The following is an 11,370-nucleotide window of genomic DNA, read 5'->3' as shown; positions in this document are numbered from 1 at the left end:
CACAGGCCTCCAGTGTGAAAAATAACCCTCCACCACCACCCTCTGTCTCTACCTTTGAGCCAGTTCTGTATCCAAATGGTTGGTTCTCCCTGTATTCCATGAAATCTAACTTTACTAACCAGCCACCCACCCACCCCCCACCTTACTAGTTTAAATCCTCCCAAGCAGCTCTGGCAAATCTCCCTGCCAGTATATTTGTCCTCTTCCAATTCAGGTGCAATCTGTCCTTCTTGTACAGGTCACTTCTACCCCAAAAGAGATTCCAATGATCCAAAAATGTGAAACCTTCTCCCGTACACAAGCTCCTCAGCCATGCATTCATCTGCTCTATCCTTCAATTCTTGCCCCTACTAGCTCGTAGCACCGGGAGTAATCCAGATATTACTACTCTCGAGGACCTCCTTTTTAAATTCCTGCCTAACTCTCTATAATCTCCCTTCAAAATCTTATCCTTTTCCCTTCCTATGTCATTGGTTCCAATGTGGACAATGACCTCCTGCTGGTCCCTTTCCCCCTTGAGAACATTCTGCACCCTCTCTGAGACATCCTTGATCCTAGCGCAATGAAGACAACATACCATTCTGATTTTTCTCCGCTGGCCACAGAAACGTCAGTCTGTGCCTCAGGCTAGAGAGTCCCCTAAATGATCTCTTGGAACTCAATGTACTCCTTATTGCATTAGAGCCAGTCTTGATACCAGAAACTTTGCTGTTTGTGCTATGTTCCCCTGAGAGTCCATCACCACTTACATTTTCCAAAACAGCATACCTGTTTGAAATGGGGATTGCCACAGAAGATTCCATGCATTACCTGCCTACCTCTCTTACCTTTCCTGCAGTTAACCCATCTACGTGATTGTATCTGCAACTTTTCTCCCTTCCTATAATTGCCAACCATCACATCCCCTTGCTCTTGTAAATTCCTCATTGCCTCTAACTCTCTCTCCAATTGATCCATTCAATCTGATAGGATTTGCAACCAACAGCATTTATTGCAGATATAATCATCAGTAACCCATAAACTCTCCCTCAACTCCCACATCTAACAAAAAGAGCATATCACTCTACTAAAGGCTATTTTTGCTTCTTCCAATCTACAGGCCCAGAAAATAGCACCATTTTGTTCCTCTACAAAACATTGCTCCAGGCTAACTTAATATTTATGGCTTATATTTTTAACAAAACATATAATCAAGAAAGAACCCACTCTATACACTACTGCAGACTTTCTGTAAGGCCACACTTAAAAATATTAACATCTGTTTCTGTGCTGTGACCTCTCCCAAACAGGTTCCTTTAAGATTAGTTGTGAATTTCACTGTTTGTTAATTTTCCCAGACACACTCTGATGTCCAGTGATACATGAATTCAACCAGCAAAGGCAGTAATTGCGTAGGTTCACCTCTGTGTCAGTTAGCAATGTGGGTTTCTTTCTCTCTCCTGCACTGATGTAACCATGTGCTGCTTTTGTCTGTTCCTCTCCCTTTTGAAAGTGCTGTTGTTTTGACTTTTTTTTTCACCAAAGTTCCAAACAAGGCAACAGCATATATAATAGTAATTGCTGCTCCTGGAATTCGAGGAAATCACCTCCAACACCTCAAAAAAGGAGCAGCTTGTTACAGCCAGAAATTTTTTCCCCGTCCTCCAATATATTTGCAAATATTAAATATTAGGGGGAATGTATCCCCGTTTGTGAAAGAAGTGCCCTTGCCTCCATTTCCTTTGCAGAAACCTGCAATTTTACAAGACGGTGAGTAATTTTGATGCAAAATGAATTGTTTTATGTCAAGATCGGAAATCGAAAATATAACAGGGGGACAGGTTTACCAGGTAGTTTTCCCAAACAATGCTTTCCCCTTTTATTCGAAACTGACCGGTTTGGAAGCTCGGATACTGTTCATGGATTGAAAGATACCCAGAGTGGAAGAAGGTTTGGCCTTGCCAGCAGATGGTGCTGCTTTGAATGTCAGTGCAGGCTGTGTTCTTCAGACTGTTTTGTTGAAAGACTGTTTACATGCAAACATCCAGGCGCCTTGGTGAGTGAGCTGATCTGCTTTGCTGAGGGGGGGTGAGCCATGGCAATGCTGCTGTCGCTCTCCTCCCTTGCCTTCCTGCTGGGTTACCTAGTGCATTGCAGCCGCGGGTATGTGATCGTCAACTCTGTGTCCTGGGCGGTCACCAACCAGGAGGAAGCAGTGTCCGCCGAGGTGGACGAGGAGGTCGAGGTGGACGTGATGCCCAACCGCCTGTTCGAGAGCAGCAGCAGCATCTGGAAAGCCTCCTACCCCGCCGCTGTCTACCAGGAGCAGGATGGGAACTCCAGGGCCGAGCTCCCCAGTCCTAAAGAGGTCCTCAGCTTCCCCTCCAGGATGTTTTCTTACCGCAGGGAAGGGCTGAGTGCGAAGGGGCCGGAGCAGGTTGCCACCGAGCAGCCCCAGCGGGAAAAAGCGCGCACCGCCCGCTCCATGGTCCACTCCAGCAACTGGGGCTTTTTGGCTACCCTCTCCACCCTGGATAAGGTACAGCAGCTACATCTTTGCACCTTTAATATGGGGGCAGCTTTTACCCTGAATGCATAGGTTCCAGAGTGACATGTGCTAGGCAGAGCAGTGACTACCTGTACCAGGAATTAGTGTAATAACTTTGCAGTAATGTTCCCTCTCGGGAAGCACTCATTAGAGGAGTTATGTTAGTGCTAGAGCAGAGGGTTGCTATACTGGATAGTATGTCCCAGGCGCCAAATGCTACGACTGCTAGTGTTTCAAAACGCACACAATATATCTGGAGTCAGAAACACAATGCAACACTATTAAATTTGCACAGTACCAAATTTAGGAAGAGCAATTGGAAGGGATTGGAGAAATTTCAAGGGGTTTAATGTATGTTAAGTGGACAGAACAGTGGCAAATTAAATTTAATGCAAGCTATGTAAAGTGCTACATGTAGAAACAAAAAAAAGACAACATTTGTATTCCTTGAATAATTTAAGAGAGCTAAGGATGAAGTTAACAGATACCTCGAAGCATTGACAGATCCCTTATACTCCAGTGGCAACACACCACCTGCCCAGCCATTTCCTTTCTATCTAGTAAATTAATGTGGATATAAAATATTTTTAAAGTGAATTTCTTTACACTTTAGCTGCAATAATGCCTCCTGCTTTAAACCACTCAAACGAGTCACGGGAGAAATATCCAACAATCACCAAATTGTTTTCCTGTGACTCCACACTTCAATTCTGAGAGGTAGAAACAGGGTGAAGGGATTCTCTGCCATTGGTTTATATCTCCTGCTGCTGCTGCCCTTCTTACACAAGTCCCCTCTTTGTGAAGTTGCTGTCCTTGCTTTCACACATTGTTCAAAAATATGCTGTCCCTGCTCTCTCTCGTTCTGTTTAGGAATCTGCTGTCCCTGCTCTCTCTCATGCTACTTAGGAAACTGGTCTCACCACTCGCATACGTTCTTTGGGATTATCAGCCTCACGCTGTTTTAGGTGCTGGTGACTGTCTCTCGGTCCTCCTCTCTCTTTCTCTTTCAGGAAAGATGTGACGATTGCGCTGGAGAAAGTACAAGAGGAGATTTATAAGCATGTTGTCTGTGTTTTCATTATAAGGAAAAATTGGATAGGCTAAATTGGATAAGATATTTTTCTTTAGAACAGAGGAGGCTGTGGGTAGAACTAACTGAAGGGTCTAAAATTGAGAGGTCTAAATGGAGTGTATTGGAAGACCCAATCCCTTGGACGGTGGGTCCATAACCAGAAGGCATGTAATTATATTCACAAGCAGGAGGTTTGGTTGAGGGGAATATTGAGGATGGTGATGAAGGCGGCACTGCCTGAAAGGCTGGTGGAGAAGCCCTCAAAGTATTTGGAAATACACTAGAAATACCTGTGATTTATAAGATTATGGACCAAGAACTGGAAATTGGGATAAGGCTGGATGGCTTCGTTTCAGTTGTTGTGGACTCAAGGGGCTGAATGGCCTCCTTCCATCCTACAAATTTCTAAAATTCTGTACGTTGATGACCCCCATGCTCCACGTAGTCAGGCTGTGTGAAATTCAGGAATCTCTGATTATGATGTGTGCCATGCTCCAGTCCCTTTACTGTCAGTGCCAACTGGCCCAATGTAAAATATACTTGAAACTGGGGCAGCACGGTGGCTCAGTGGTTAGCACTGCTGTCTCATAGCCCCAGGGACCTGGGTTCGATTCCAACCTTGGGCAGCTGTCTACATGGAGTTTGCATATTCTCTTTGTGTCTGCGTGAGTTTCCTCCAGGTGTTCCGATTTCCTGCCACAATCCAAAGATGTGCAGGTTAGGTGAACTGGCCATGCTAAATTGCCCTTACCATTCATAGATGTGTAGTTTAGGTACATTAGTCAGGGGTAAATGTAGAGTAATGGGGAATGGGTTTAGGTTGGATTCTCTTCGGCGGGTGGGTATAGACTTGTTGGGCCGAAGGGCCTGTTTCCACATTGTAGGGATCCTAATTCAGAAGTGACCTCTAGGTCCTTTTGTATATTTACACTGTCAAACATCTTACCACTTAAAAAGTACTCTGCACATCTGTTTCTTCTACCAAAGTGGATAACCTCACATTTTTCTATATAATGTTCTGTTGGCTTTATTCACCCAGTCTACATGCATTGTCTTTCTGTAGTGTCGTGGTTATCACGTTTGCTACACACGCGAATGGTTCCCCGGTTGGAATCCAGGCAGCAGCAGCAGTTGCTTGCGTTGGTGGTTCAGTGGTGGAATTCTCTCCCACCATGTGGGAGGCCTGGGTTCGAGTCCTAGCCAGTGCATGGCACTCCTTCCCTTCTTGGGGAGGCACAGTGTCTCAGTGGTTAGTGCTGCTGCCTCACAGTGCCAGGGATCTGGGTTTGATTCTGCCCTTGGCTGACTATGCGGAATTTGCACATTCTCCCTATGTCTATGTGGGTGTGCTCCAGTTTCCTCCCACAATTCAAAGATGCATAGGTTCAGTGGATCAGCCATGCTGAGTTTCTCATAGTATCCCAGGGGTGTGCAAGCTGGGTGGATTGGCCGTGGGAAATGCAGGGAGAAGGTGTGAGGGGTGTGGGAATGGTTCCGAGTGAGATGCTGTTCGGAGGGTCAGTGTGGACTTGATGGGCTGAATGGCCTGCTTCCAAGCTATAGGGATTCGATGATTCTATATGCAGATTGAAGTCACCCATAATACCAATGCCGTATGAACAATTTTTAAGAAAATGGCTGCTGCTGGCAAACGTCATGCTGGGTTCCCCTTGCCCACTGACTCAGGGTCATTCTGCGCCTGTCCTCTGTCAATCTTTTTTGCTGCTCTGCCAAACTCCAGTTGCAAACCATGTTTCTATCACTGCAGATGCTGCTACCATTTCACAGACCTGTTCCACAAACACTCACTCGTGAAACTGAGATCTGTAGTCACAGGTTGTTGGTGTCTATGGCAACAAATCTGCCAGAAATATTTCTTGTGCCACCTGGACACAGTCGCAACAGTCATTGGTGCCAGTTCTTTCTCTTTCTCTCTCTCTCTCTCTCTCTCTCTTTCTCTGTCCGTCTCTCTCCCCAAGCTGCAGGGAAATGTACTGCAGAAAGATCAGGTTTAGGACAGGCCACACCATTCTCTCCTTTTCTTACTGGGCACATGAATACAGTGCACTTCTCACTCCCTAAAGTAACTGTTGTACACTCATCACTGGCTCATTCAGCTTTCCAGCATCTATACTAAAAACAGGTTGGCCCAGGGAAATTGCATGTCCCAGCTATCACTGAGTGCATGTCCTTTTCCATTGGGTACAAATACTAATTTTGCTGTGTTCCCATCCATCTGAGGCAGTGTTAAGGAGTTCAACTCTTTCCTTCCAAAGATTTTGCTCAAAATGTAACTCTGATTGGTACGATTCCTGCCTACCTTGGATCACATCCCTAAATTGTTAGCCAATAAAAGAGTGGTTACAATGACCATTCCTGTTAAAAGTCCTTCAAGACGTGGTGTCTCACTGCTAGGTATTGTACACTCTGTTGGAACCCAGTACCTGAGTGTGGTGGAGTGCCAGCAGAGGCCTGAGTACTGATTATGAATAGATTCCCTACAGTGTGGAAACAGGCCTTTCAGCCTAACAAGTCCATACTGACCCTCCAAAGAGTAACCCACGCAGACCCATTTCCTTCTGACTAATGTACCTAACACTATGGGCAATAGCATGGCCAATTCATCTGACCTGCACATCTTTGGACTGTGGGAGGAAACCAGAGCACCCAGAGCAAACCCACACAGACACAGGGAGAATGTGCAAACTCCACACAGACAGTTGCCCAAGGCTGGAATCGAACCTGGGACTCTGGTGCTGCAAGGCAGCATGCTAACCACCGAGCCACCGTGCCACCCATGCATTGGTCCAGATCTGTTGTCAGTGTCAAAGAGAGCGCAACCAAGGCTAAATGCTATTTAAACTGTCCACTTTTCATTTTATGCTGGAGTGTTTGCCTCTTCTGCAGCCAGCTACTGAGGGATTCCTGAAATGGTACAGTTCTTGAGCTCTTCAGTGATGCCACGTGCCCTTTTTGTGTCATGATACTGAAAGTCTGTCTTCTGGTCGCTGATGTACACTCTTTCAAATGTGAAATGTCACCTCTGAAACTCCACAACCTCACCCAGTGACACTGTAAACCAGTGAAGATTAAGTTAGAACATTAAGGGATGATTTGATTGAAATCTTCAAGGTATTATCAGGAAAAGACAGCGTAGACAAAGATAAACTATTTCCATTAACTAGGGATTCTAAAACCATGGGGCACAGTCTGAGAATTAGCGCCAAACTGTTCAGAAGAGAAATCAGGAAGCAGAGGTATTAAGGGATATGGGCTGAAGGTAGGTATATGGAGTTAGGCCACAAACCAATCATGATCTCATTGGATGGCAGGACAGGCTGGAGGGACGGAATGGTCAACTCATGTTCCTTTGTTCTTATGGGACAGGGTTAACAATATCCTGGAAGAGGGGAGGGAATGTAGGGACTGGGTACAGGGTCAACAATATCCTGGGAGAGGGGTGAGAATGCAGGGACTGGGTACAAGGTCAACAATATCCCGGGGTGGGAGGGATCGCAGGGACTGGGTACAGGGTCAACAATATCCTGGGAGAGGGGTGAGAATGCAGGGACTGGGTACAGGGTCAACATTATCCCAGGATGGGAGGGATCACAGGGACTGGGTGCAGGGTTAACATTATCCCCGGGGAGGATGGTAATATGGAGACTGGGTACAGAGTTAACATTGCTGTAGATGCTGTACTGCCTTGACACTCCAACTGATTTAGAATCAGGTTAGTTTTTCATCATTCCTGAAACCCTCTGAAGTAAACCTTTGAAAAGGCCAAAGTAAGCACAAAGCAAATAATCTAAGCCTCATGACTCTGGCTATCTGATCCCATCAGAATCATGGAGCAATCTGGGCATCTGGCAAACGCCACCAATCAGATTTTTAAACGACCTTGTAAATTCTGGGTTAAGCCCCATTGGCACCTCCTCAGCACCTTGATGCACATCAGCTTTAGTTGAGTAAGAGGCCTCTCCTCTATTTGGGCCTGGAGTTTGGGATCTACTGAGGAGTAGCATTCGAGGGCAGATTGCTATTGAGCTCCTATTATTTTCCCCAAGAATGGAGCTCCACATTTCTGGCCAGGATTGAATACTTGATCTCTTCAGAAATGTGGAGCGGGGGAAGAGGAATGAGCTATACCTCTTTTTTTATTGGTAAGTCTTCATTCATTCATTAATGCAGTGAAGCCCTTTGGGACACTCAAACAGCTTTTCAATGGGTTAGTGAAAGTGAGTGAACTAGGGTGCCAACTAGTGGAGTGGTAGGATGGGGAGTTTGGGTTAGGGGATTTCTTTTTGGAGCAGAGTGAAGGTTGTAGGCCGGTCAGGGGGGATGTCAGAGACTCAGGAGAAGCAGTGGGAGGTCTGAGAACTGCAGGGAGTCAGAACAGAGGCCAGAGCCTCAGGATGGTGAGGGGGAAGTCAGGAGTTTGGGGTCTGGATCTAGTAGGGAATTAGGTGGGGTTATGAGGGTCCTTAAGGGTAGTTGGAGAGTCAGGTGATTGACAGAAAGCTGGGAAAGCCAGGAAGCAGAGGGAGAGATGGATTAGAAAGAGGCCAGAGGGTTTAGGAAAGATGGAAGTGAGGGAGCAATGGGATGTTTGACAAGTCAGGATAGCCAGGAGTAATGCTGATTAGATTACTTACAGTGTGGAAACAGGCCCTTCGGCCCAACAAGTCCACACCGCCCCGCCGAAGCGCAACCCACCCATACCCCTACATCTACCCCTTACCTAACACTACGGGCAATTTAGCATGGCCAATTCACCTGACCTGCACATCTTTGGACTGTGGGAGGAAACAGGAGCACCTGGAGGAAACCCACGCAGACACGGGGAGAATGTGCAAACTCCACACAGTCAGTCGTCTGAGGCGGGAATTGAACCTGGGTCTCTGGCGCTGTGAGGCAGCAGTGCTAACCACTGTGCCACCGTGCCGCTGGTGGGATAATCAGTGGGATTCAGGGTTAGTGGGTCACTTATATAGTTCCTCAAGTGTTAGACATGGTTTTAATGTGTCTTTCCTGGATAACTATTCTGGTAAGTAAGTCAGTTCGCTCCCAAATCTCTCACACGAACTCATGGTCCCGAATTGGAATTTACATTTCCTGGGCAACTCCTGTGAAATTGGTCCGTCGAGACAACTGTGCAGCTCATCTCATGTCTCTGGAAATGCATCTGGTGTCTCACTATCTGTAGACCAGGGGATTTAGGTCATTGTGTTCGGAATTTGACTAAACATTCCTTATAAGTCCAAGAAAAAAATTGGGTAGAATTTACGATAGTGCACTCTGATTGTAATTTCTCTAAAAGAAAGTGAATTGTTAACCAGATAACTGGCTACAGTTTGATGGAAGATTTGATGTTTAATAAATCAAAATGAATAACAGGTTTGTAACCAATGCAGAGGAAAATCTAATAATGTTTTGGAAATGAGTATATATCTGAATTTTTATTGATACTTATCCTAGTTGTTTTTCTTTTAATACAGTTTGTAACTGGTAAATGTTTCAAATGTTATTTTCAGACACTATCCTGTTTTGAGCCGCCCCATGTTTTACTAACTGCTGGATTGAAATAAAGATCTGCCAGGCCTCTTATTATGTTTCATATCTGGCCACATGGAGGAGCACAAGAGCAAGCAAGGGTACTTAGTCCAGAATAAAAATAGAAATCATTGGGAAAATGATGTTTGGGCCCATGGGTGCTGAGGAGGGAGAAAGTAAACAGACAGGCATTACATCTTCTGTGGTTGCACGGGAAGGTGCCATGGGGCTGTGGAGGGGTGTTGGGATTGAAGTAAGAGTGGACCAGGGTGTCCCAGAGGGAACAGTCCCTGAGGACGGCTGACAAGGGAGGAGAGAGGAATATGTGTCTGGTGGTGGCATCTTGCTGGAGGTGACAGAAATGGTGGTTAATGATCCTCTGGGTGTGGATGCTGGTGGGATGCTAGGTGAAGACAAGGGGGTCCATATCACTGTTGCAGGAGGGAAGTGAAGGGTTGAGGGCCGAAGTGCAGGAGGTGGGTTGGACCTGACTGAGGGCCCTGTCAATAGTGGTGCTTGGTTGAGGAAGAAGGTGGGCATTTTGGAGGCTGCCCGTCGAAGTAGGCATCATCAGAACAGAGGCGACGAAAACTGAGGAACTGGGAGAATGGAGTAGAGTCTTTATTGGAAGCAGGGTGTGAGGATGTGTCATCAAGGCAACTGAGAGTCAGTGGATTTGTCATGGATATTGGTGGCCAGCCTATCCCCAGAAATGGAAATAGAGATATCGAGGAAGGAAAGGGAGGAATCAGAGATGGACCAGGTGAAAGTAAGAGCGGGTTGGAAATGGAAATCAAAATCGATAAATTTTTTTTCAATTCCGGACAAGAAAGGGAAGCAGCATAGATTATATCATTGATATACCAGAGAAAGAGTTGTGGGTGGCGGCTGGAATAGGAGTGGAACAAGGAATGTTCTATGTAGCCCACAAAGAGACGGTCGTATCTCGGGTCCTTGTGGGTACCCAAGGCCACCCTCCCTCACGAAGAAAATGAGACAAGTTAAAAGTTGTTCAGGAGGGTGGTGGTGGGTGGGGACAGTTCAGGTCTATGTTCCAGAGCCCTGAGTGCATCCAGGTGAGGGACGGATATGTTGTAAAGGGATTGCACATCCATGGTAAAGAGGAGGCAACTGGAGCCCGCAAACTGGAAATTCTGAAACTGGCGTCAAGTGTCAGAGGAATCATGAATGTAAGTGGGGGTGGGGGACTGGACCAGGGGAGAAAAGACCAAGTCAAAATAGGAGGAGATAGGTTCTGTGTGGCAAGAGCAGACAGAAACAATGGGTCTGCCCAGGGAGTCCTGTTTGCGGATTTTGGGAAGGAGGTAGAAGCGAGTGTGCGGGGTTGGGGGATTGTCAGCTTGGAGGCAGTGTTGGCGAGGTTACCAGATGAAGTGAGATTGGTGACTGAACTTGACACAATGGACTAATGGTCCATTGGGGGTTATAATCCAGGGGGAGATAGGAGGAGGTATCTGAGGGCTGGCACTCAACAATATTGAAGTTGGTCCACCAGACTATAACAGCACCAACCTTAGGTAGGCTTAATAACAAAGTCAGGGTTAGATCTGAGGGCACAAAGTGGAAGGGCAGTTTGGAATGGGTAAGGGGGGCGGAATCAGAGAAATTAAGGTGACCAATTTCACGTCAACAGTTCTCAGTGAACAGGTCAAGTGCAGGTAAAAGGCCAAAGGGAGAGGTCCAGGTAGGGGGAGAGTGTTGGAGCTGGGCAAAGGGGTCTGTGGGATGGGGAGAGGATTCATGTTCAAAGAAATTGGTACAGAGGCGAAGACAACAGAAGAAGAGTTCACCGTCATGTTTGGCAGCATCTGTGAAGACAAGTCAGAATTAAAGTTTTGGATTGAGTGACTCTTTCTCAGAACTGATGATAGTGAAGAAAATGTCAGTTTATGTGCAGCATAGAGGGTGGGGAGAGGGGATAAGGAGTAAACAATAGGTGGAGATAGAGCCCAAAGAGGGGGACACACAATTGGACATGCAATTCATGCAGTCTCGTCTACCACATTCGCTGCTCTCAAAGTGGTCTCTTCTACGTTGGAACAACAAAGCGTACATTGGGTCACCGTTTCGCAGAACATCTGCGTTCTGTCCACTAAAAAGACCCTGAGTTTCCAGTTGCCTGCCATTTCAACACGTCACCCTGTTCCTGACCAACGTCTCTGTCTTAGACTTGCTGCAGTGCTCCAGCGAAGCTCAG

General features: G+C 46.4%; 1 protein-coding gene across 1 annotated transcript in view; it reads left to right on the top strand.

The window, feature by feature from the left end:
* Positions 1–1,883: 1,883 nt before the first annotated feature.
* creg2 (cellular repressor of E1A-stimulated genes 2) overlaps positions 1,884–11,370 on the top strand; it is a 46,778-nt gene continuing 37,291 nt past the window's right edge. The window contains exon 1 of the mRNA XM_043691711.1: positions 1,884–2,518. Coding sequence (XP_043547646.1) covers positions 2,075–2,518 — 444 coding nt within the window. The 5' untranslated portion in view covers positions 1,884–2,074. The remainder of the gene's footprint in view (positions 2,519–11,370) is intronic.

The sequence above is a fragment of the Chiloscyllium plagiosum genome, chromosome 6 (assembly GCF_004010195.1).
Source record: "Chiloscyllium plagiosum isolate BGI_BamShark_2017 chromosome 6, ASM401019v2, whole genome shotgun sequence".
NCBI classification, from domain to species: Eukaryota; Metazoa; Chordata; class Chondrichthyes; order Orectolobiformes; family Hemiscylliidae; genus Chiloscyllium; species Chiloscyllium plagiosum.
This window is presented reverse-complemented; position numbering and strand designations above follow the sequence as displayed.